The sequence below is a fragment of the Sarcophilus harrisii genome, chromosome 2 (genome assembly GCF_902635505.1).
Source record: "Sarcophilus harrisii chromosome 2, mSarHar1.11, whole genome shotgun sequence".
NCBI classification, from domain to species: Eukaryota; Metazoa; Chordata; class Mammalia; order Dasyuromorphia; family Dasyuridae; genus Sarcophilus; species Sarcophilus harrisii.
In genome coordinates, this window is record NC_045427.1 from 521,658,419 (window position 1) to 521,686,166 (window position 27,748).

General features: G+C 33.6%; 1 protein-coding gene and 1 pseudogene across 6 annotated transcripts in view; one reads left to right on the forward strand and one right to left on the reverse strand.

Moving 5' to 3' along the window:
• The window catches only part of CSNK1G1 (casein kinase 1 gamma 1), a 225,499-nt gene that overhangs the window by 79,092 nt on the left and 118,659 nt on the right, over positions 1-27,748 (forward strand). For all 6 annotated transcript variants that reach the window (XM_031955399.1, XM_031955401.1, XM_031955402.1 and 3 more), the window contains one exon: positions 4,869-5,292. In XM_031955399.1, coding sequence (XP_031811259.1) covers positions 5,112-5,292 — 181 coding nt within the window. In that variant the 5' untranslated portion in view covers positions 4,869-5,111. The remainder of the gene's footprint in view (positions 1-4,868; positions 5,293-27,748) is intronic.
• Positions 16,592-18,286, reverse strand: LOC100931722 (annotated as a pseudogene).

A 27,748-nucleotide genomic window follows, 5' to 3' on the forward strand; every position in this document is an offset into this window, starting at 1 on the left:
AATTTTTGAAATAAATAAAAAACCACCACACAGTATTGCATTGAAAAGGTGCTATCAAAATATTAAAATCAAAAAAGCAAGTTTAACAATCCCAAGTTAAAAATCTTTGATCTAAATGCCATTTAACCACTCTTTGATTATTTATATAAATGCTCTTTTAAGTAAGATAGTCAGCAGGCCATTCATCCATGTTCTTTTATCATGTGGGACTCTTGCCTACTGTTCAGTAAATTTTGTTCTTGCTTTCTTTAACATTATATTCCTAGTGAAGAGCTTGGGCTTTCCAATTATCATATGATCCTGCTTTATGTTTATTGTTTATGTCTTTTACAACACATCTGGTCTGTAATTCTTTCTTGCTCATATGATAGGTGGTGCAGTGAATAGAGTTTGCAGTCAAGAAGACTCATTTTTGAGAGTTTAGATCTTGCAGTAATACAACTTAATAGTTTATGACTGGACAAGTCACTTAACCCTTTTTGCCAAAGTTTCCTTATTTGTAAAGTGAGCAAAAGGAAATGGCAAACTACTCCAATATTTTTGCCAAGAAAAACCCAAATGGGCTCACAAAGAGTTTGGTACGATTGAAAAACAAAAGAACAAAAACAACTACTTGTGCTTTTTTAAAGGGAGAAGCTTAGAATCATATCACTCAGTTTCCTAAATGCAGTATATCTTGCTCTCCTCTTAGTTTTGGGCTTTGTCCATTACTCACTTGCAGTGTTGAAAAAACTTTACAATCTTGAAAGTGTTATTAATGTTAGCATCATCACTATCTTATCATTGTAGTCATACATAAAGGATAAAGAAAAAACATTGCACATACTATGATATACAACTGAATGACTACCCTCCTAGAGCTGATCCAAAATATCTTGAACAGATAAATGTGAATTAGAAGTTCTTTTTTGGGGGGGGAATCCCCTTTTTGAGCGTGTGGTTAACAGTAAAGATACATTGCTTTATCTTATTTACTTTGCCCATTTTTTTTTTCTTACTCTTTTGCTTCTTGCTCATTTTTCATTCTGCACAGCTCATAAGCTTTCACTATTCAATCGTATGATTGATATTTCTAAAATACCGTATTTTGAATTAATTCTCTTCTTGTTAAAAACAGAAAACAAGGAAAATTCTGGAAAGCTTTTAGAAGTTGGGAACTCAGAAGTTGTAATATAACTCAGTAGTTGCATTTATGAAGATCTTGGATATTGTCAAGAATGTCCTTTCAGAATGTAGTTTCGATTTTTTTTAAAAAATGGAATAATAACTCTCTATTGCAGCAAGCTTCATCTCATCTAGCCTGACCCAAAGTGATACTTGCTTTCTATATTATAGTAATGCCTTAAGAGTAGTGATGAAAAATTATTAGCATTCCATTTCTAATTAATGAACAAATATTAAGCAGTTTTTGTGTGCAAAGGCATTACTGTCAGGGGTCCTCAAACTACGCCAGATGCGACAGCTGAGGACTATTATCCCCCTCACCCAGGGCTATGAAGTTTCTCTATTTAAAAGCCCACAAAACAAAAGTTTTTGTTTTTACTACAGTCCGGCCCTCCAACAGTCTGAGGGGCAGTGAACTGGCCCCCTATTTAAAAAGTTTGAGGACTCCTGCCTAGATTCTGAGAGTACAAAGACAAAAATGGAACAATTTTTGCCCTACTGGAGATTATTTTCTGTCAGGAGACATAACATGTACATGTGGTAAGCCAATTGGAAAAGTAAGGGGCAATTTTATGAAGGTCTTTAAAAGCTGGAAAAAGTGGGCTTTACATTTGATACTGGGATTGTTTAAATTAAGGTAGTGACATGGTCAGACTGTGCTTAAAGAAAATCAGTTGGATTGGAAGATGGACTGAAGTAGGGAGAAACTTATGATCCACAGATTAATTAGCCAGCTATTTTGATAGTTTAAGAGTAAGGTCATGAGGGTTTAAAACTAGGGTGGTATCAGTGTTCTAAATATTGTTATTGATATTATTTTTTCCAATAAGGAAGTTAGATCATTTGTTTCTATATACATTTAATTATTTCTTTGGGGATTTCTTCACAACTGCTTAATAATTATCTCTGATATGGGGAAATTTCTCATTTTTGTGGATAGTAGTCACCGTATATGTTTAATTTTTCATATTAATGTTTCATGTTTAAAAGAAAAAAATTAAGGCAGTGCTCAAGTTAAAGATTTTTATATAGGCTTCTTAAAATAAAAAGTAATTTGTATGTTTTAGGTCCAAATACTTTTTTAAAAAAAATTATTTTTATTTATTATAATAACTTTTTATTGACAGAACCCATGCCAGGGTAATTTTTTTACAACATGATCCCTTGCACTAACTTCTGTTCCTATTTTTCCCCTCTCTCCCTCCACCCCCTCCCCTAGATGGCAAGCAGTCCTATATATGTTGAATATGTCATAGTATATCCTAGATACAATATATGTGTGCAGAACCAGTTTTCTTGTTGCACAGGGAGAATTGGATTCAGAAGGTAAAAATAACCCGGGAAGAAAAACAAAAATGTAAACAGTTTACATTCATTTCCCAGTGTTCTTTCTTTGGGTGTAGCTGCTTCTGTCCATCATTGATCAATTGAAATTGAATTAAGTCTCTTTGTCAAAGAAATCCGCTTCCATCAAATTATATCTTCATACAGTATCGTTGTTGACGTATATAATGATCTCTTGGTTCGGTTCATTTTACTCAGCATCAGTTTATGTAAGTCTCTCCAAGCCTCTCTGTATTCATCCTGCTGGTCATTTTTTACAGAACAATAATATTCCATAACATTCATATACCACAATTTACCCAACCATTCTCCAGGTGATGGGCATCCATTCATTTTCCAGCTTCTGGCCACTACAAACAGGGCTGCCACAAACATTTTGGCACATACAGGTCCCTTTCCCTTCTTTAGTATCTCTTTGGGATATAAGCCCAGTAGTAGCACTGCTGGGTCAAAGGGTATGCACAGTTTGATAACTTTTTGGGCATAATTCCAGATTGCTCTCCAGGGTTGGATTCGTTCACAACTCCACCAACAATGTATTATCAAGTGTCCCAGTTTTCCCACATCCCCTCCAACAATCATCATTATTTTTTCCTGTCATCTTAGCCAATCTGACAGGTGTGTAGTGGTATCTCAGAGTTGTCTTAATTTGCATTTCTTCGATTAATAATGATTTGGAACACTCTTTCATATGAGTGGTAATAGTTTCAATTTCATCATCTGAAAATTGTCTTTTCATATCCTTTGACCATTTGTCAATTGGAAAATGGCTTGGTTTCTTATAAATTAGAGTCAGTTCTCTATATATTTTTGAAATGAGGCCTTTATCAGAACCTTTAACTGTGAAGATGTTTTCCCAGTTTGTTGCTTCCCTTCTAATTTTGTTTGCATTTGTTTTGTTTGTACAAAAGCTTTTTAATTTAATGTAATCAAAATTTTCTATTTTGTGATCAGTAATGGTCTCTAGTTCGTCTTTAGTCTAAATACTTTGAAAAAATCTTGATTATCCTGTTTTATCTTCTGTATTGAAAGTTAGTCTGGGGACAGCTAGATAGTGCAGTGGATAGAGCACTGGCCCTGGATATCAGGAGGACCTAAGTTCAAATCTGGCCTCAGACACTAAGTGTTTGTATGAGTCTAGGCAAGTCACATAACCCCAATTGCCTATTCTCTCCGCCTCCCCCCTCCCCAAAAGTTAATCAGGAATATGTATACTGCTTTCAAAAAACATGGTTATTCAGTCTTAACATAATCTTTTTTCAACTGAAAAGAAGTTAATTTCCTTCTTTATACTTCTGAGTGATTTGCCCAGGGCCATATAAGTAGAAAATGATGGAAAGAACTGGAAATTGAGGGAATGCCCATCAATTGGGGAATGGCTGAACAAGTTGTGGTATATGAATGTAATGGAAATGATGAGCAGGCAGATATCAGAAAAACTGGGAAGACTTAAGGCTTAAGTATTCAGCAAAGTTTTATGGAGGAGTTAGAATTTGGGCTGGGCCTTAAAAAATGGTAAGACATAGGAAAGTAGAGATGTGAACAGTGTGCATGAAAATCTGAGAGAAGGAAGCGATAGTTACCTGAATTATCAAAAGATTTCATATGAAAACTGTTGGAATTATCAAGTGCTATGCTATTCTCACATAGCTAGCTTGAGATATTTGTCTTTCTTCAAGTGGTGTAACACTCGATATCTCTTCTGTTTCATTGGAATTTTTTCCTTTTCAGTTATATTTTCATCTTGGAATTTAGCAAGCAAATAAATGTTTGATATATAGTAATCTTGATCACATCATTTTTTTCTGTCATATTTAGCTCATGAAGAAAACCAAACCAGAATTTTAGTTTTCTGTTTTTATTCTTGAACTTATTTGCCATTCAGCAAGGTTTCAGCTAGTCACTCTCAGAATTATTCTTCCTCATATTTTAAATTAGTGTTTAAGGCAGAACTAGCTCTGACTAAATTGAAATAATTGCTTCATTGTTGAGCAGTTCTTCACATTTTAAAATAGGAAACTAAAGTTTGATTTGGCTTCTTTTTACCGTCTTCCACATTGATTTATAGACCAAAAGCTTTTTTTTTCTTAGTAGAAATGTATTTTTAAAAATAATAATTTTATTTTAAAGTCTTTTATGCCTCTAGTATAATGGATTACCATGTTCAGGACCCTACTGAATTCATAGGTGAAATATCGGATAAAAAATCAGTACATATGAACAGATGTTGCAAAATATCAAACAAAAGTCCCCTTGAAAATGCTGTTTAGTTTATGCATTTTGAGATATTATCTTTTCTAATCTATAAGTTTTCTTTTAATGTTTTTGAAATTCATTTTTTTCTCTTTTTTTTCTTCTAGGTTTCAAAATATCTTCCTTTGCTTGTAAGTCCTTCAGACTGCTTGTCCTCCAGGAAATAATCAATGGATTTTTATCATCTGAATGTACATTAGGAGCATGAATATGGTGCCAAAAGACCTTCTTCCACTTCTCTGACTATGGTCCAAGCTTGATTCAGTAATTCATTTGGATATATTTCTGTTTTAAAAAGAGAAGTACACATTGCTGCCATTCACTTGGCAGAAAGACTACATTGTAAGATCATGGACCATACTAATAGGGAAAAAGATGAAAGACAACGTACAAGTAAACCCATGGCACAAAGGAGCGGACATCCTTCTCGACCATCTAGTTCCACTTCATCATCTGGGGTTCTCATGGTGGGACCCAACTTCAGGGTTGGCAAGAAGATAGGGTGTGGGAACTTTGGAGAGCTCAGATTAGGTAAGAGATCATTTATTCCAGGGTCATTTAATTAATAACCATTAACTTTAATTAGCTTGGGTATAGTCTAAGACAATTATTTATAATTAAGTGAGAGGCTACTGTTTTGTTTTAATTTGATTTTTTTTTTTAATAGTTAGCTAGGACTTATGGTATGAGTTATTACCAATCAGAACTCCTCACCAAAAAGTGATTATGTTTTTTGTTGATTCATGAGCACAATCTTTGGAGTTTTTTAAAAAAATTTCTTTCTGGAAGTTTTAAGATAGGAGTTGTTCTGAAATTCTAGAAGTAGAATCAAAAAAAATGTTTCATTTGCTTCATTGAGATTTAACTTTAGAATAGAAGCTGAGTGATAGTTATTGCAGTTACACAGTGTGTAATTAGTTTATTGACTATGTAACCTACAACTTATGTCTCTTTAGATAATTTGAAGGATAAAGGAAAAAATGCTTTGCATACATGTGTACCAAAGAATAGCCTAGGAAACTGGAGATAGCCCTTGCTAGATTGAAATGTCCTTTTCCTTTTGGGCTTTTAGAATTAATCCTGATGTTGTGAGAGATAATGAAGGTTAGCTATACTAAAATTTCTTCTAGAAAACCTGTAAGAGCTAAGAAGTATGGCAGAAAGAAGACTGGCAAGAGGGTGAAAGGAGAGAAAGTGAAGTATTACTTCTTTTCTTGGGAAACTCCAAGAATCTTGTAGGAAGAGTTGATAAAGGTCCTTGTCCTATAGAAATCATCAGGAAAATAGCACTTAGGCAAAGATTATTGGTACCATTAGGATTGGTTTCTGAGGAATGAACTTTTTCTTAGCAGTGGTGAGTTGGCAACCTGGAATTTTAAGACTTATCAGATAATGAAAGACTTTTTTAGGATTAACAAAATTTGCTGAAACTTTTGTAAATGATGAGAATGTGAGTTAGGTGTTTAATTTACACTGCTTGAATTCTCAGCAACTGTTGAGTTGCTTTAACAACTAGTTTTGTGAATATTTGTTTATATAACATTGACTGTTCTAACATCACAGAGGCAAATGAATTAAACTGACAACAGAAACATCCATGAAAACATTGCTTGTAGTGGCTATTTTTAATGAAAATATATCTGTACAAATCTTCAATCTATCTAAAATTGTTTCTTCAAAACTCATTTAAAAATGAAAATAAGTATGATCCCTGAGAATCCATTTGGTTTAATCATATATATTTAGAATTTTTTTTTAAACATATATACATATGAATGTGGAAAATTCATTCAAGTCAGTGGATAAAGTTAGAAATATTTGTTTTTCACAATAGTTAAGTTTTTGATATAAATCTTTAATGTTTCATAATCTGTGAATAATAATGTTTTGATAATCCTTACTTTGATCTGTCCTATGAGAATGAAACTCAGTTTCCTTAAGAAATAATACAATTCTTTTGAGCTGGTAAAGTTATCACCATCTTCTGTCTCATTTATTTATTATTATATATGGCAGGTGCTCTTTATTAGCTGCATATTAGACTTTAGGATAGGGGTTTATGTAATTATTTTTCTCCCTTTTTAGTTTATAAAAATAGATAACACTGGACTGAACAGGGGTGTATGATATTGTTGGAGTACTACTGAGATTGACCACTGAGATTCAGTGGGAAAACTATAGTTTAGTTATAAATATAGGAGATCCAAATAGAAAGGAAGGGAAATAAAGGCATAAAATAATTATTACCCATAGGTTTCAATTTATAATCAGTTTTTCACCCCAAGGATGATATATACATTGCCAAACAAAGAAGCAGGAAGCAATAAGTAGCATGTTCTGTTCCTTGGCTTCCTGTTGTTGTACTTATAAGCCCCATACTATCATCATTTTTATTTTGGGCACTAATGTCAAGAAGTTTGGACATAACGTAAACATTTTAGAGACTTAATTTGCAAACCCTTGCTTAATTATCAGAATTAAGAGATCAGTTGCAAATTGCTTCCTTTATTTTTTTTTTTTTCTGACAGTTTGGAACATTATATAGTTAAAAGGAGTTATCAAGGATGTCCTCAGAGATTTCGTGCAAAGCAAGTCACTTTTGAGATATGTATGTGATTATTGCCTATAAGCATATGAGATTATAAAATCCCAGGATAGGAAAATTGTTGAGACTGGCATCAACGATATAGCCACAGGTAATAGCACTAAATATATAATGAAGGATTTGGGAATAAAAGCACTTCTCAATTCTATTGGTATTTTAAATAATTCCAACAGGAAATGATTGATGCCCAGGTTCTTGAATCATTTAAAACAGAGAAGACCAGAGTATTCAAGGACATGCTGCTCTTCTTACATTTTGGCTAACAGCCCAAACCCATAAAGATATTTATATGGACAAACCTTACATTAGCATTAATAATACTAGTGTTATTTGGGATTTATGCAACTCATTACCTTAGAGGAGGAGATCAGGGTATCTTATAGAATAATAATAGGTTATTTTAGAAGTCACATTCCTTATTATCCTTGTAAAAAATTGAATATAGAGATTATATCGTGTAGTAATTTATTGATAAGCACTGTGTAACTCATTCTTGTGTTCCCACTTTGAATAGTAACTCATATTCCTGTTAATGAAATTTTGTATGCAAAACTCCCTTTTTTTTTTTTTTTTTGATAATTAAACCCTATTTTGATAATCAAACCCAGACTTTCAGTCTGAACACAGCCTGAAGTATGTACTACTAATTCATTGCCTGCCAGACTAGGGGATGAAATGAAAGCAGTAATTATATTGGTGATAAATTTCACACTCTTGGATTTCCATGTGAGAGTATCATAAGAAAGCACAGACAATAAAGGAATTTCTAAAAAGTAGTAATGATGTGTTGATAGGGTTAGATAAATTAGATTCAGGTAGAGAAGAATAGAAACTTAGGCTGGGACTCTCATACTCCCTCAAACTTGCTTGCTAATGAAGATGATAATTATTTTACTTTATATTTATACTAGTTAAGTTAATTTCTCAAGGGCCATGATATGTGTTTCCTTATTATGATTTTTTTTTTCTAGAATATCACTTGAAAGCAAGGTGATTTACCAAAAGTGTTAAGAGTTACTTAGGACCGAAATTCTGGTCTTCTGTTTCATCATTAAATATCTTAATGATAATTTATGAGGTCATCCAAAAATCTTCTCATAATAGATTCCAAATCGTGTGAGTGAAACATGGGATTTTAACTCTGAAGAGTTAGGCTTTTGGAAGCAAGCAGTCTCAATACCTATTTGGAATAGAATAGAAGAGAAAGTTGATTTTTTTTTGGTGGGGTGGAGAGAAGGCAGTGGGGATTAAGTGACTTGCCCAGAGTCACACAACTAGTAAGTATCTGAAGCTGAATTTGAGCTCAGGTCTTTTATATTCAAGGGCCAGTACTCTTATCACTGTGCCACCTAGTTGTCATTAGAACATTATGCATTGGTAGTTTATTCTTGCTTTGGGGAATTGCTACTGAATTTATCATGAGTCAAGTATTTCATGAAGATCTGTTACCTTGCTTTACTTTGAAGTGTATCTAAACTCATCTGAGTAACCTAAGCTCCCAAACTCATTGTCATCCTCTACTCCTCAGGTTCATTCTGCACTTCATTCTCACTCCAATCTGCTACTGAGGGCTTTCTATTTTGCCTTTCCAGAATATCTCTTCTATGCCCCCTTCTCTCCTGAAACAATGCCATCACTGTGGTACAAACCTTCATCACCTCATATCTGTATTGCAGCAATAGTTACTTCCTTGTTATCTGGTCCATCCCACAGCTGCCAAAAGGCTCTTCCTAAAGCACTGATCTGACCATGTTACCCTCTTACTCATTAAACTCCAGTCGATGTATCTAACCTCCAGGATCAAATATAAAATCTTCTGTTTGGCATTTAAAATCCTTCAAAAACTGATTTTTTCTTGCCTTTCCAGTCCTTTTATATTTTATTCTTCTGCATATGCTTTATGATTTGGCCAAACTTGCCTTCTTGCTGCTCTTCAAATACAGTATTCCTTTCCTGACTCTGTCTTTTCAATGGCTGTCTCCATGCCTAAAATGCCCTCTGTATTCTTATCTACCCTGGTTTCCTTAAAAACTCCCCTCATAATCCACCTTCTAGAGGAAACCTCCCCCATTCCTTCTAGTGTCTTTCCTCTGAGAATATCTTTCATTCTGTATATGTCTTGTAAATCTCTGTATATATTTTGCTTCTTGTCTCTCCCATTAAAATGTTAATTTAGGTACTGTTTTTGCCCTTTTTTATTTTGCTAGAATTTACCCCAGTGCCTAGCAGATAATAAGCGTGCAAGCACTGTTTCATCATAAGTTCTTCAGAATTGTCTTAGATCGTTGTAAAATGAGGGGGAAAAAAACCCAAAATGCCTTGTTATCTATCCAAAGGGTATATTAATATTTGTACAAATGTCTCCCTAAAAAAGTTTGTCTGGATTTTTTTTTCATTTAAAAAAATTATATTGATATCTTTATGTATTACCTTCTTCCCAATATATCCTTTTCCCTTCTCTAAACAGACATCCATTCTATACAACAAAGACTAAGAAAGAAAGAAGGGAAGAAAAGCAGTTCAGCAAAACTTAACAAATTCATCAAACCAAGTCTGAAATTAAGTTGAATGTTCCATATTGATTCCTCTACCTCTGTAATTTTAACGTTCAGGTTATTTTAATGAAATGAGGAAAGATGTTATGTTCATTTATATATAAAAAAACTAAGGCCTATACAATTGACCATGTTGTTCTCCTCCATCTCTGGAGTCTGATATTTAAAAAAAGAAAGAAAAAGAAATAGCCAAAAACCTGTGGGAAAAAAACCATTAGCACAAAAGGATGCTTCTAACTGAAGTGAATTAGCTAATGGAGTGGTAGCCTCTCTATGACATTCCTTCCTAGTTTCTAAAATAAGATGTCTTTCTCTGACTAAATTGATGTAGAGTAAAACATGTCCTTTCTTTATACTTGTTTTGTCCTTATCATTGTCAAGCCAGATTAAACTAATGTATTAAGGTACCACTATATAAAATTTTATCTAAAATAATATATGATAATAATGAAATATGCATATTAATAGATGCAGTGAAAGTATAAGCATTGTAAACTTTGATACTTTTCCTATTAATTTGGTTCGTTGAAAATCAGGATTTTGTGAAATGATAAAGCAGATACTTTCCAAATAACTAGGCTTTCTCTCTGAAAGATTGGTCTCTACTTTTAAAATTGAAGAAATATCTTTTTGCTTAAAACTGTATCAGAAAAACTTTTATTTTCATTTTATTTGTACCGTTAAACTAATTGACTCAAATTTGGAAATTCAGTTACACACAAATGAAGCAAAAGACAATAGAGATACGCATTGTCATTAAAAGCAAAATTGTTTGGAATCAAAGTTGATAATCTTGGTGTCGTTCTTGATTTATCACTTTGTCCCCAACATCCACCACTGCCATTATCTAATTGTATACTCTTAGTTCCATCTTTGTAGAATCCCTTCTATATGTACCCTTCTCTCCCCTACCATAAACCCTCTCACTTCACACTTGGATTATTGTGAAAGCCTCTGGGCTTTGCTTATTGCCCAAGTCTTTTCCCATCCCAGGCTATAGCTACTGAGCTATCAAAGTGACTGCACAAGATTGGCCACCACCATCTCTCCCCCCCACCTCAGTAATTTCTAATGGGTATTTATCATCTACACAATCATATATAAATTCTTTTATAAGAAAAACTTTTAAATAATCTTTTATCAAATTATGTTTTTGCACATTTGCTAAAGTTTCTGTCAATTTCTGTAGTATTAAATTTCTTGCTAAGAACTGAACAAAAATATTAAAAGAATAAAGAATCAAGTTCAATCAAATTTCAATTCAGTTCAGACAGAGTTCATTTTGGTTCCTACAATATACAAATGTGTAAAGCATTGTGATAGTGTTATAAAAATAAATAAGATTCCTTGCCTTGAAATAACATGGGGGGGCGTGTATGTAAATATTAGTAATACTGTATGTGTAACCCAAGACAAGTACCATAAGAAAGATACAAAAAGTACTTGGGGAATGCAGTCATATCTTAGAGGCAATATAGATGTTGGAGTGAGCAAAGGGATAAAGAAAGGCTTTTTGGGCTCCCTTTTTCCTCTCTGTGTCCTCATATTTATTATTATAAGGATAATTTTAAAAAATAGCTAGCATTTATATAGCATATTACTATATGCTAGGCACTTTGTTAAGCGATTTACAATTATTATCCAGGGTAGGTATTGCTGTTTTCTCTATCTTATAGATGAGAAAATAGGCAACAATAACGTAAGTGACCTTCTCAGGGTCAGTTAACTAATAAGGGACTGAGCTCGAATTTGAACTCAGGTTTTACAGACTCTCCATTGCATCACAAGGCTTCCTTAATGATGATGATGATGAAGACAACAATGTAGGTGTTGCTTGTATATGCATATAAAACAATACATACTTAAGCATCTTAGAATTCTGAAAGTTTTAAAGCAAAATGCAATTGAATTCTCACCTCTAATTGTGTTTAAATTACTTTTAAAGCAATGGTAGACTGTGGTATTTTTCTTCTTTATAATAATATAATGGTTCTCTCTGGGAGCAGGTTTCTTGGGGAGGTAGCCCTAATATCAGTTCATATCAATAATCACCCCAAATGTAGCCAGGGATTAAAGTACAGTCTTTTATTGTCTCTTCCAAAATCTTATCTCCTTCACTTGGGGCTCAGCTAATTTTCTGGAGGCCTCTCTCCTTGGTTCCAAGAGCTCTTGCTGCTAGTCCTTTGCCTCTGCTCCCTTCAGCCTCTAGCCATCACAGAGGTGGAAGATGGAATGAATCTGTCTTGCCTCGAGAGAGGGCTTCTGCTGAACTGCCTTGACTGGCTCACTGAAGCTCTATTTATGGTGCGTGTAAAGTTGACTCCTCCTCTGAGAGAGTGGGATTATGGGTTTCTGATTTATGAATCTCCCAAAAGTGTGAACTCCAATGAGTACTTAAGTACATTAGTGAGCTAGAGGATTTGCTAAGTACCATGCTAAATTAGGCAACTGACTTATCACTTTGTAAGGATTCTAACAGTAGACTCCCATTGTAGAACATGTATGGCACACAAAGTTTAAGCATTCTTTTGCATTTAAACTTAGCTAGTTACTTGTTGAAGTTAAATAGCTGTGACTTGTTGAAGAAGTATTTTTTATTATTGTCAATAGTATAATCCATCAGAGAATGAGGAGAAAAGATTCTTCTTTCTCACATTAAGTGACTCATAGTCAAAATCACATGACAGTATGATTTGGTGGCACAGTTTTATAAATGTCAGCAGATGTCACATTTGCAGACTTGTTCATTGATAATTTAGTTTGGTAGCTAGCATTCAACCACAAATTTTTTAGAGTTTGGAAGTGAGTTAGTGTAACTGATGAGGATCATTTCTAGTTTAAGTACTAGGATAGTTATGATTGCAGTAAATTAAAAGAAGTAAATTTTGAGTGCATCATAAAGTAGAAGATCAAATGGTGAGGCAAGAGTAAGAGTGGGTATCTATATGCTATTTGGCTGCCTAGGAAAGGAAAATGGTTCTTTCTAATCCTTAATTCCCCTTACCCCCCAATAAATTATCTGGTTTACTCTTGACTTAAAAAAGATTTGAGGAGCAGCTAGGTGGTACAATGGATAGAGCACCAGCCTTGAAGTCAGGAGGACCTAAGGTCAAATCTGGCCCCAGACATTTAACCCGTCCTAGCTGTATAACTTTAGGTAAGTCACTTAATCCCAATTGCCTTAGCAAAAGACCCAAAAAAAAAAAAAAAAAAAAAAAGATTTGAAGTTACAAACCTTTTAACAAAAATATGAGATCCATGAAGGTGTTGATTGTTGTCTTCTTTTTTGTGTTTTTCCAATATTAATGGCATAAGCTAGAGGGGATCCCACATCTTTGGAAATGCTTAAACAGAGACTGGATGACTATTTGTTTTTTTTTAATGTTGAAAATTATCTTTGCATTTATTTGGAAAAATAAAATACTATTAAAACTAACAGCCCTTGTTAATCCACTTGTGTTTTCATGTCATGGATGCTTAGAATCCTGACTATTGGAACTTCACATCTCTCCAACTTCAGCTCCAGACAATGAATTCTCTAAGAGAAAGAGTAGAGTTCTCCTTGCAAGCTAATGCTCTCAGAAGCATTTTCTTTGGAGTGAATTCTGGATGACTATTTGGAGACAGAGAAATTTCATTATTTAGGAAAAGTGTGGATCTTCATTCTTGACTCGGCATTATTGATCACCTCTTCTTGGATATTCTCTCTTAGTTTTTATGATACTGCTCTTTTTCTGGTTCATCTATAGCCTCAGTACTCTTTAGTAGTCTTTTGCTGCCTCTTATGCTTCCTTCCTAATTATATGTGTAAGGGACATAATATAACTTTTGGTTGTTCCCTAGACTTTCTTCTTGCTTTCATCTGTCTTGGTACTTTCTCTTGGTGACTTTATTAATTCCCTTAATTGTAATTACCATATCTCTCCAGCTGACTTTCTGATTTTTTATATCTACTCCAATTCTCATGTATACTCTAGTTTTGCATCTCCAATAGTCTATTGGATATTTTATTCTGTTTCATATATATTTTATCATCATTTTCTCTGAACTCATCACTCCAATTCTGTTGAAGATATCACTATATACTTTTGGTCTCCCAAGTCGATAAACTGAATGTTACTCTTACCTCCTCACTCTTCTGGAGTCTATCTATCTATTTCTGCTTTTTGCCAGATCCTGCTTATCTTTCCAACATTTATCTTATAATGTACTTTTCATTACATTACAGAGACATGACCATTTGTTTGAGCTATTTCAGTGGCCTCTTCATTGGTTCTCCTATTTCTTCCCACTCTAATCTTCACATATGTACAAAAGTCATTTGCCTTAAGTGTAAGTCTAACCATATTGTTCCACTACTCATCTACTGACTAACTTTTACACCTAGGACCAAATATAAAATCAACCTGTCATTTTGTATCTTCTTCCAGGGAGCAAACAGTCTAAAAGAGTTGGGGACATTCAACCAACAATGAACAAATAAAATATATGCAAGATAAATTGGGGATAGTTTCAGAGGCAAAAACTCCTGGTATTTAAAAGGTCTTCACGTTCTATTTTTTCATAACTCTCTCCCTACTGTAACTTTCCATAATTATTTCTCTTTTCACACACTACTGTTCCACTAACCTGGCATTCTTGCTCATCACAGATCATTCTATCTCTTAACTCGATGCTTTTGCTTAGAACTTCTTCCTCTTAGAATTCCTTGTTGGTAAAGTACATTAAGCTTTTCCAAACCATCTTCTTTTTTTTTTTTTTTTTTTTTAAATTTAATAGCCTTTTATTTACAAGTTATATGCATGGGTAACTTTACAGCATTAACAATTGCCAAACCTCTTGTTCCAATTTTTCACCTCTTACCCCCATCCCCTCCCCCAGATGGCAGGATGACCAGTAGATGTTAAATATATTAAAATATAAATTAGATACACAATAAGTATACATGACCAAACCGTTATTTTGCTGTACAAAAAGAATCAGACTCTGAAATATTGTACAATTAGCTTGTGAAGGAAATCAAAAATGCCGGTGGGCATAAATATAGGGATTGGGAGTTCAATGAAATGGGCAAACCATCTTCTTACTGTAAGTGCCTTTTCCTCTTTACTTTTTTTTTTTTTTTTTTTTTTTTAAAGAAAGACTTTATGCTTTATTTATTAAGCACATGTAACGAGAATCATTGAACAAAGATTCTTGGGTGAGGATGGAAAAGTTTCCAAAACATAGGAAATTTCATGCATATTTGTGAAATTTCATCATCTCACCTTCATTGGCTAAGACTGAGAAAGTCTAAGGAAAACAACCTCTTAGTTTAAACAAACTATTATTTTAAGGGAAAATTATTAGAGCCCTAAGTACTCACATTTGTTAATTGTTTTTCTAAAGCCCAGTTTTAGTTCTACTAAGTCATTGTACACTTACCTGAGACCAATCTTTAAGAGTTCATAGTTTTGTTTTGTTTTTCCTTTTTTGTTTTGTTTTAATTTTAGAGCTGGAAGTATCTTAGAGGACATGTCCAACTTATAATAGGAACTCCACTTGTAAAAAGGCATAGAACTTGGACAGAATCTGGGGGGACATACTTCAGCATAATTCACATGGTACTTAGAATAATCTTGAATTATGGTAGTTTATATAAATTAACTAATGTGTTTTATAGAAAACACTGACCTATATTGGCTTCTCTAACTATTCTTTTTTTCCTTACTTTTTCTTCCCTTTATCAAAGATCATCTGACATTTAAAATTTTCAGATCTCCAGCCATACTTCTAATGGCAATTATAAAATATTAATATAGAAGTTTTTGTTTTTTAAATTTTTAAAAATTTGTGATATTGGCTAGTTACAAAGGTTTATTACTAAATATAATATTCTAACATATATCAAAGCATCCTACCATTAGTAGTGTTTGGCACCAAATTTTGTAAAGCTCTGTTTCTATATGTATATATATGCATAATTATACATACATATATATATATATATATATATATATATATATATATTCTAAATTGCAGTCCATGTTACTATTCACTACCAAAAATATCCACAAAACCACCAATTTTAAGAAATTAGTACTACTGTCAGCTAACATAATAATCTGACTTAGATATTAACTAGAAAGGAAAAAGTGATACTTTAGAAATATAAAACAAGCAAAAAAAGACAAATTAATGTTGCAGTATCTCAAATCTGACATGGGCAACTTACAGAAAATATTACAATTGTCAACTAAAATTATCTTCCGTGCTTAAAACAATGACTTCTATATTCTAAAAGTAGCAACTATTTTATTTTCCTATAGATACTGCACACATTCCTTAGGCATTTTTCAACTTGAATATATTTTATTGACTTCTGATGCAGCTAAAATCACTGTTCAGCATAGAGTTATAACTCTCAGTAGAAAAGTCTATATTTCACAGCATAGGTTTCTTTAGAAATAGGCTCCTGTGCAAAGGCAGTATTATTACCTTGAAGGTCTCTAGATTGTGATTATTAAATACAGTGCTAATATACATGGGCTTAACTGGGATAATATAGAATAAAAAAAGAAACCCACATCATAGTAAATTGGCATAAATATAAAATAGAACAATTGGGCACATTTGAATTGAGCTGGTCCAGGATCATGAGCAGGTACCTAGTGTTCTTTCTCTACCTTTCTCAAATCTTAGTAAGTGAAGTGACCTTATCCACAGATTGCTTTTCCCAGAGATTGCACTTGCTTGATACATCACCCGGCCTTAAGTTAGAAGGCTTAGGAGCAGGCAACTTGTTCCCTTCTGTGGTTAACTAAAATCCCATTCATTGATGCGACTGGAAAACCCCCCTTTCAAGCCAGCAGTTTCCTTGTTTTGTGTGTCTATTCCAGTAGGAGAGGCAAACACATTTCCTTTCTCCTACATGCTCTGAATGTAACAGACCCCTTCAGCAGGAACTGGTAGATCTGAAGTTGCTGCCTTAGATAGTTTGGAAGCCTTTGTGCACTCATTATGTATTGTTCCAGTCTGCTATCAATCTCAGAGACTACTGCGATAGGGTGACTTAACTTGGCATCACTGCTTTTCTGGATAGATTTATTAAAAAATTTTGCCTGTTCTCTCTCTTGAGAGATGACCTTTAGGAGAAAAACATTTAAATGGTTTCTTCTTGTATGATAGACCATCTTCTGGCATTTTCTGGCATTTCTCAACAGCCTTTGCCCTTCCTTTTTCAACCTCTCCATTCAGCCTCCTCTTTCCTTCCTTTCTGACTTTTCTCTCAGTCTCCTCCTGTTTCTTTCTCTGTTCTTCCTCCTCTAGAACTTTTCTGCTCTCTTCCCTCTTCTTCAATTTTTTAAGCTCTAAGGCAGCCTCCTGTTGCTTTTGTTTTAGTTTCTCAAATTCTTTACTTGCCATCTCTCCCCTGCAGTGGCACAGCTCCTCCAGTCTCTTGCCAGCGTCCACTTGGGATATTGCCTCAGCCTTTTTTATGTCTGTATTTCCTTTCCCACCATTTTGACTGAAAGTATTCTTTGTGTGTTAAAGTTTATGAGTTAAAAGTTCTCCATTCTGAGATATGACTTCTGGAAACTCTTTCTTGCGATCTTTTAATTTCCTCTTTGGGCCTTTTGTTCTTGTTGATCTTTTCTCTGATCTGATTTTCTTCAGTGATTCTCTGCTTGGGCTTTTCTTCCTCCTCTTCTCTTTTTCTTCTTTCTTGTCTTCTTCAAGTTTCCTCCAAATCATTCTTCTGATAGGACTTGATGATTGTTTCAGTTTCCTGTTGTATATCTTCCTTGATGGATTAAACTTTTCTTTCTCAGAAGTCTCATTTTCTGCAGCATCATTTTGAGCTCTTCTGTTGGGTAGTGACTAACTTTCATCTGTTATTGTTGGATCGAACTCCTTCTGGTGCTCCAAAACTTCCTGGAGGCACTTTTGGTGACCTTCTTCCCGATGTGCCAACCTCTCCAAGAATGCAGCTTCATCACTTTCTTCAATTTGTGTGTTTGATATGGTGGTAGTTTGTCTCTTCATCACCCACACTGCTCTGGGAATTGACCTCCACCTTTTCACCCACTTATCCTAATCATGCCTCTTCCCTTTGATGAAGCCTCTCTTGACAGGACTTTGCGGCACGTTCTCTAGCAGCCTCTTGGCTCCTTCCCTGCAATCTGCTGAGCATGTCTACAGCTGAGAATCAGCAGGAGCTGCTGCCAGATTCAGTGAGGGACTGGTCCTTGTGTTTATTTTATTTTCTATATCTACTTCATCTCTACATCAGTATCTACTTCATTTATGTGTTAATTTTTATCATTTTCCATTCACATATACTATATCTATTTCACTTTTATATCTTATTTCATCTCCCCCAGTGGAATATAAATTTTATGAGACCAGGGATTATTTCACTTTTCTCTTTATATCTCTAGCATTTAGCAGGATCTCTAGATCATCATAGATATATAATACATGTTTGTTGATTACAGAATTCCTTCCTGTCAAAATTCTATTAGTAGTCAAGTCACTAATCATATAATTCAGGAATGTGGTTTGTACCTATATCTGATTTCAGAAAAGTGTTTGACAAAGTTCCTCATGATAACTATGTATAGTTGCACTTCACTAATTCAGAATTTTATGATTTTTGTGATTGTGATCAATTTAGGTCCTCCCATTTATATCACAACTACTCCTATACCTTAGTTGATCGTTTTCTCAAGTTGCTGAGAAAAATATGAAAACAAATTATGACTTGCAAATCCACCTTCTGGTTCTGAGCCTTTCCAAACTTAAATTACTCATCCATTGCCAGGCCCATATTGAAAGCCTTTCCATTAAGTAGCATCTGCCAGAGTTTGTGCTCCATAAGTATCCATAGGTTTTTGGGAACATAGAATAACTATGTTATTACCTCCCATGAGGTAATTAGATTAGGCAAATGTAATAGCTATACTATATCTATTCTTTTAGTCTAAGTATGAATGAATACTCACAGCAGAAATTTGTTGTTGAGGCAAAAAAATGAGAACCTTCAAAAAAAAAGAACCAATCTAAGTTAACAGCTGGTGATAAGCAAGGAGAATTAATCTTTCACATTTTCTTAATTTTAAATGTAAAGTTTTATACTTGGATACAAGTAGATGGAGGCATAAAAAGCAGCTTCTTTCAGTCAGCCAATAAGGATTTATTGAGTGCTAATGTTAAGCACTGGGGATTCCAAAAGGGCAAAAGATAGTCCTTGACTTAAAGGAGCTCACAGTCTAAAAAGGAAGATGTCAAGCAAATATATATTTATAGACAAGCTATATTCAGGATAAATAGGAAATATTTAACAGAATGAAGGTAATTGAGAGGTATTAGGAAAGACTTCTTATAGAAGGTGGGAGTTTAATTGGGACTTGAGGAAGCTGGGATGTAGATATGAGAAAGGAGAGCATTCTAGGCGTGAGGGAGGGCAAAAGATGTTCCTAGAGTCTACAGATGGCATATTTTATCCATGGAACAAGAAGGAAGCCAATGTCACTGGAATGAAGAATATGTGTTGGGTAGTGTGGTACAAATTTATGAAAAGCTTTGAAAACTATGTAGATTATTCGGTATTTGATCCTGGAATTTATTGAGTTAGGAGGGTAATGTGACTAAATCTGTGTTTTAGTAAAGTCACTTTGGTAGCTGAATGGAGGCTGAACTAAGTAGGGAGATTTGAGACAAACCAACTTACCAACAGGCTGTTGTAGTGGTCCTGGCATTAGATAATGAGAGCCTGTGCTGGAATCATAACGGTATCAGAGGACAGAAAGCGATGCATTGGACACATGTTGCAAAAGTGAAATTACTAGGCCTTGGCAATATTGCATATGGGAGGTGAGAGTTAGTAAGGAGTTAAGAATGACCATTTAGCTTGCAAATCTATTATGAAAATGATCTTGAGGTTTCAATACTTTATATAAACAGTGCAATGTCACCAAAAATGTTAATGTGATCTTAGATTGCATTAAACTTTCAATAATAGGGAAGTGACAATCCTACCATATGATGCCCTCATCAGACTTGACTATTATGTTCAGTTTTGGGCAAATCTGTTTAAGGCTTAATATGGAGAGTGCACAAGGATGGAGAAGGGTTCTAAGTACTGATGGTAACCAATTCTTATCTGATACATTTAGCCTGTATAAGAGAAGGCTCAAGGGCAGTGTGATAGTTGGTTTCAAATGGATGGATAAAGGAATATGTTTTTCCTCTTTGGTCCCAGAGGACCAAACTAGGAGCAATAGATAGAAGTCATCATGAGGCAAATGTACTCTTGATATCATAAAAACAATCCTATTAGTCTAAGTGGAATGAGCGATATTATAGGTTCTCATTCTGAGAAGCAAAAATTGTACAAGTTTGCCACGTATTTTAATAGGTGTTTTACATATGGATTGGATTAGATGGTCTTTAAGATCCCTTCCACCTCTCAGATTCTGTGATTCCTAATAATGGATCAAAATTGGGTCTAGAATAAAATTTTCTCCAGTATTTCCTTTTTGAACATTAAAATTATCTTGTAGATAAATCTAGAATTTGTCAATTGCCTGCCCTTAGCATACAGATACTATAGTAAACATCTCTGTATTATACTACTTTGTCAGGTTTGAGATTTGTTCCTGAAATTTAATCTTATTCTTTCTTCTGGTTGAGTGATCTTTAGTATACTGACACCACTGTGATTTCTTTTTATCACTTCACTGATCCCCACCCAAACATTTATTATGCTCTCCCCTGGATTTATTCATATGTACATTTCTTTTTTCTTCAGTGTTACCCCATCCCTGTTATTTGACTTGCTCGTTATTTAAAAGAAAAAGTAAAGTAGTACTTTACATGGTAAAATGGATGTATGATCCAATCACTGAAGTTAGGAAGACATTTTTAAAATTCTGCATCTCACATATACTAACTTTGTGACCTGTTGCAAGCTACTTAATCTCTCAATGCCTCAAGAAACTTTATGACTATAAATTGCAGAACAGTGACAGATATGCATAGAGAGAAGCATTTTTCTCCTATGTCTAGATGGAAAATTTTTTTAAAATAGCTTTTTATTGACAAAAAACATATTCATGGATAATTTTCCAACATTGACCCTTGCAAAAACTTCTGTTCCAACTTTTCCCCTCCTTCCTTCCCCCCCTTCCCTAGATGGCAGGTAGTTCCATACATGTTAAATATGTTAAAGTACATGTTAAATACAATATATGTATACATATTTATACAGTTGTTTTGCTACACAAGAAAAATCGGATTTAGAAAGAAGATAAAAAATAATCTGGGACGAAAAACAAAAATGCAAGCAAACATAATAAAAAGCATGTAAATGCTATGTTGTGATCCACACTCATTTTCCAGTGTTCTTTCACTGGGTATAGCATGTTCTGTTCATTACTGATCAATTGGAACTGATTTGGATCCTCTCATTGTTGAAGATAGCCACTTCCTAGATGGAAAAATTTTAAAATAAGGAGCTATATTTTTAAAAATATTTTACCAGTAAGTCTTAATCATAAATTTCAGGACTGTTATTGTAGGGGAAATTGCTTTGTATTAATTAAGCTACCTCCTTTACTTGTTACTTGTACTTCGCTCATTTGTGTATAAATGTCTGAAAATGAGAATTATTACTTCAGTACTTACCTGCCTTTATGGGTATTTCCTTTTTGAACATTAAAATTCAAATCAGGTCTCACATATTGGCTTCATAATTCTGAGCAATATGTACTTGTGCGCTCTCTTGCATTCTCTCTCGTGCTCTCTCTGTCTCTTTTTCTGTCTCTCTCTCTAATGTTATTTTATTCTTTCCCAATTACATGTAAAAAACAGCTTTTAACATCTTTTAAAAAAAAACTTATGAGTTCCAAATTCTTTCCCTCCCCTCTTTGCCCTTTGCAACAACAAATAATTTGATGTAGGTTATACATGTGTGATGTTTCAAAGTATATTTCCATATTAGTCATGTTGTGACAGAAAACAAGACCACCCCCCCAAAAAAAGCATGGGAAAAAAAGTGAAAAATAATATGCTTCAGTCTATATTCAGGCTCTGTCAGTTTTTTCTTTGGAGGTGTTTAATATTTTTTATTATAAGTCCTTTGGAATTATCTTAGATCATTGTATTGCTGAGAATAGTTAAGTTATACACAATTGATCATACTATATTGCTGTTACTGTGTATAACATTTTCCTGGTTATATTCATTTCACTTTGTATCAGTTCATGTAAGTCTTTCTAGATTTTTTTGAAAGCATCCCGTTTGTCTTTTTTTTTTTTTTAATACCAAGACAGTGTTCCATTATAATCATATACTATAACTTGTTCAGTCCTTTCCGAGTTGATGGACATCCCTTCAGCTTCCAATTCTTTGCCATCACAAAAAAAAAATTGAGCAGATCTCTGAAACTGGCTCTCAGCCCCTGTTTCATCATCTATAAAAATAGAGATGATAATAATAATAATAACACCTACCTTGCAGGGTCATTGTGAAGATCAAATATGTTAATATATACAAAGCACAATATAAATTCTAATTCTCGGTGATATCTGATTGGGAAAATTATTTGAGGAATTATAGGGATATGGAGCTTATTATACTTGTTACCTTGTAGGGACATTATGAAGAAAACACAAAAGCCTTATAGAAACAGCATCTGATGATATCTTCATAGTGGCTGTGAGATGTTCTCCCATATTCTGCCTCATCTCTTGGCTTTCTTCAAGATTAGGCTCACATCTCATCTTCTGGGTTTTTCCCAGTTTAGTACACTGTGTCACATCCCCATTCCTCTACCTGCAATACATTTCCTTTGAGATTACCTCCAATTTATGTGTGTATACATAATCGATTACATATTTTCCTTTATAATGTGACTCCTTTGAGGATTAAAACTATATTTTTACTTTCTTTGAATTCTCAATGCTTGGCATCTCTAGCACATACTAAGCATTTGCTTTTCAGTATGATGATGATGATGATGATGACGATGATGATGACGACGACGACGACGACAGTGATCATTCTCTTAGAAAATGGAATCTCTGGACTGAAACTTTGCTTTTATAAATTTTTTTGTTTTTGTCCTGGCAGTGGCTGTTTTTTTCTTTTTCAAAGAATGAACTTTCTAAAATTAATAAATTCTCTTAATTAAAGATGATTTAACCAAACCTTCTCTTTTAAAAAGTAAATGCCTCAGCAAGATTAATTAGACCCTAAAAGATTAAGAATTAGGCTAATCACATTATTAATTATTTTCTGATGCATAGTAGACAAAAGTTATACTGATGCTGTGAAAGTTTTTATTTTGGAGAGGGAGATCCAGTTTTAGAGTAGAAGGCTACCCTCTAATGCTGCTTATAGCAGTATTAATAAGCCTCAAAAAGAAACATTGTCCCCAAAATTTTAACATAGGGCTAGTTCAAATGTTTTGTGAATAATAAAGCAGTGAACCCCCCTTTCTCTTTTTATACACATACACACACACACATACACTACTATATTACTATACTGTACTAAATATTATGTTATACTACTATATATATTATATATATATATAGAGAGAGAGAGTGTGTGTGTGTGTGTGTGTGTGTGTGTGCACACTCATACATATGTGCACTTGCTTAGTACTTCTCACTGGAAAATTATATAAGCCATTAAGTATTCCTGAAAGTAAATCTGATTAGTCAATTCATTGTAATTTTTCTTTAAAGAATGGCAAGACTTAAATGCCTAGAAAAATATTCTATAAAGTCATGATTATCTGTTTCAGTGATTATTAAACTTTCTAGTTTAATCATCTTAATCTACATCTTAAACTACAGATACCCTCAAGAAAAAACAAAAGCAAAATAACACTCACCTAACCTTCACTATTTGTTTTTGATTAAGTAGAACGAATGAATGACAAGTGTTTTTTACTAACTATCCTAAGTAAATTATTAATTCATGACAGAAGTAATATCTTAGATATGATGATGTTATTAACAGTAATTTAGAGGATCAACCTTATAGACTGTATCTTGATGAATCCTCAAGAATTACACTTTGAAAAGTATTCTGTTGTGTACTACTTGAAAACTGTTTTAGAGAAAAATCAAAATTTTTAAGTTTATATATATATTTTCTATAGTATATAAATGAGGATAATCTTGAACAAGTTAAAATCTAAGATTTTATTCACTTTGCCAGTAAAGATTGTCATGTGACTTAAATCACAACCTTTGTGGGCCTTATTTTTTTCATTTGTAAAAAGAGGAGGATTGGGTTCAATGATCTCTAAGGTTTCTTTCACATCTTTAATTCTATGATTGGTATATATTAAGGTACATAAATATTAAAGAATATGTTTAAAGTCTAGGATCTACCTATCTTACCTCCTGCCCCTTGAGAGTTCATTCTTCATTGCAGATAATAGGGGCAGTAATGGTAGAATATTACATTTACTGTCAAACACAATCAAATGTGCTGGTGGTTTTGCTGAACTAGGGTTTCTTTCTTTGTTTAAATGTTTGTTTCAAGGGATAGTTTGCTGAATAGAGCAAAAAGGAGAGATATATTTGGAAATGAATGTAGCATAACAACAAAAGCATCAATAAAATTTTTAAAAAATTAAGTCAAGGAGTCAGCACTATAATGGAGCCTTGCAGATTCTAATACTGTCTGCTAATGTTTTCCTGAAAACTATTTTTATTAAGGAGGTGTAAACTTTTTTTTTTTTAGCCTTGTAGTCTATTTTTTCTTATTAATAATAGCTAGCATTCCTAAAAGAACTTTAAGGATTGCAGAATGTTTTATGTTTACATCAATTGGACCTGATAACACTGTGAGGGTAGGTACTATTATTCTTATTTTACAATTGAGAATACAGAGACTTCTTAAATCTCAAGGATGAGTGACTTGCCTAGAGTCTGAGGTAGAATTCAACTTTAGGTCTTTTTAATTCTAAGTCTAACCTTCAGTCTATTACAGCATTTATAATGGATTAATAAAAAAAAGTTTCATTATAATTAGCATAAGAAAGTCACCAATCCTTATCCACAAAATCATACATCCCACATTGTAATTATTCATGTTTGTGTAACCTATTGCTGTTTACAAAGTTTGCTCCTCTGAAAGTAATTGTTGTGAGTCATCCTCCACTTAAAGATGAAGAAACAATAGAGCTTATTATTTGTTGAGTTCTAAGTAGCCAAATTTAGATTCAGTTAGTGCCTTTTCCGCTTAATACTTTGCCTGCCCAAAAATCATCCATCCATCTTAAATGGGAAAATATGGATTAGCTTATCAAATAACCATTCATGTAGACATGACAACCACTCAGAGTGTGCTATATATCATTCTGTTATAAAAGATTTTTCTATTGCCTATTTTTCAAGTGGGCATTTACTGAGTGTTTGAATGAATAAATGAATGAAACATCATTTGTTAATATTCTGAGCCTTGTGTTAAGTGCTGGAGACACAGACACAAAAAGCAAAATAATCACAGCACTTAAGAATTGTATATCCTTCTAGTCAAGACAATCCACATAAAGCACTGATTGGCAAGGAGGGATGTTTTAGACAGGGAATTCACAAAGATAGCTAGTGGAGTCATCCAAGTAATTGATTTACAAATCCTTTCCAGTAATGATCATTTTGGTTTGTTTATTGTTCCCAAAGGTGGAAAGCTGGAAGTGGAAGAGAAGGGATAGAATAAGAAAGGGGATGTTTGGTGGACATAGGATGTGAAGATTGTGCCCAAGAGCATCAGCTTATTGAGTGACTTGTTACAGAAAACTCTGGTCATAGTAATTTTTGCTTTATGATGATTTCGTAGTAGAAGAGTAGAAATATCTTTAGAAAAGAGGTCTGACATAGCTTAGTGAGCTTCTTTGTGAGTTGAGGATGTGAAAACTACTGGTTATCTGAAATTACACTGGATTTGATTATTTCATTGTAACACAGTAAATGAACTCACTGAAGGTGACTTAATGAAACAAGAGGCTTTATCTTATGGATTTTATGGAGAATGTCACATCTAAGACTACTGCTTAGAAAGGGCCAAGTGTAGAAGTAAAACTACAAGAATCACTATAGTTCAGTTTCCTTTCCATTAATAATAAAGACCCAGGCCCAGAAAATCAGATTGGAAAAGATTGTGGATTTTGAGAAACAGATACTAAAACTTTGAGTGCTTTGGGGAATGGCATTTTTTCAGTGATTTTTTTTTTGGGGGGGTCCATAAAACAGCTTGTCTTTCTCGCAGTTATTGATATGTTATATTCATGTGAAATTTATTGGTCGACCTTTTTAAATAGGAAGAAAACTTTTTTTTAATTAAAGCTTTTTATTTTTAAAACATATGCATGGATAATTTTTCAACATTGACCCTTGCAAAACCTTGTGTTCCAATTTTTCCCCTTCTCCCCACTCCTTTTCCTACATGACAAGTAATCCAGTAGATTTTAAACATGGTAAAAACATATATTAAGTCTAATATAGACATACATATTTATACAATTATCTTGCTGCACAAGAAAAATCAGATCCAAAAGCCAAGAAAATGAGTAAGAAAATAAAATGCATGACCAAAAGAGTGAAAATGCTATGTTGTCATCCACACTCGGTTCCCACAGTCCTCTTTCTGGGTGTACATGGCTCTCTTCTTCATAAGATCATTGGAACTGGCCTAAATCATCTCATTATTGAAAAGAGCCACATCCATCAGAATTGATCATTGTATAATCTTCTCTTTGCCGTGTATGATGATCTAGTTTTGCTCACTTCACTTAGCATCAGTTCATGTAAGTCTCTACAGGCCCTCTCTAAAATCATCCTGCTGATTGTTACTTATAAAACAATAATATTCCATAGTATTCATATATCATATAATTTATTCAGCCATTATCCAACTGATGGGCATCCACTCAGTTTCCAGTTTCTTATCACTGCAAAAAGGGCAGCTACAAACATTTTTGCACATGTAGTCCTTTATAGGAAGAAAACTTAATGCTTCATCTCTGTAATTAATTTCTTCCAGAAGAAAATTTACTTATAGCATATAGTATTCAAGACAGTGGCACTTAATGATTATCTCAACTTATATATGGCTTTTTTTAGTTTTAAATGCTATGATTCACATCCTGTTAAACTTTAAATCATTAGTTATTAAACATTCATTAATATTGTGTGTCCATCACTATGGTAATACACAAAGGGCAAAAATAGTGTCTGCCCTGAAGGAGCTCGCATTTTAAAAGCAGAGATAGTATATGAATAACTATGAACATACTAGATATTAGAGTAGTTTAGAGGTATTATTAGAGAGAAAGCATTAACATGAAGAAAGACAAGAAAAGACTTCTTAAAGAAGGGTAAGATTTTAGCTGAGACAGGAAAGGGATGTCTAAAAGACAATTGATGATGCTAGATCAAAAATCCAGAGAATGGTTAGAACTGGATAAGTAGATCTGAGAATCAACAACAGAGAGATGATTTTTATGATTTTTTCAAAGTAGTTTAACCATAAAATGAGATATAGTTCCAGAAAATTATCATCCATTTTGAAACAAGGATGGTTGTTTTTACAATGCCAAGATGTGGTCACTTTTAGAGGACATTCTGATCACTTTACCTTTTATTCTTATTCTTTTTCTATTTAATAAGGGCTTAGGAAAGATTAGCTGTAGCTTCTTGGGTCTCTTTGATTTAGTGTCAACATTTAACACACTTTGATTTTTCATTGTAAGACTAAGCAACCTGTCCTGTGAATTACACTTCACAATGCCCCAATTGTACTTAGTTTCCTCACTTCTACTTTGACT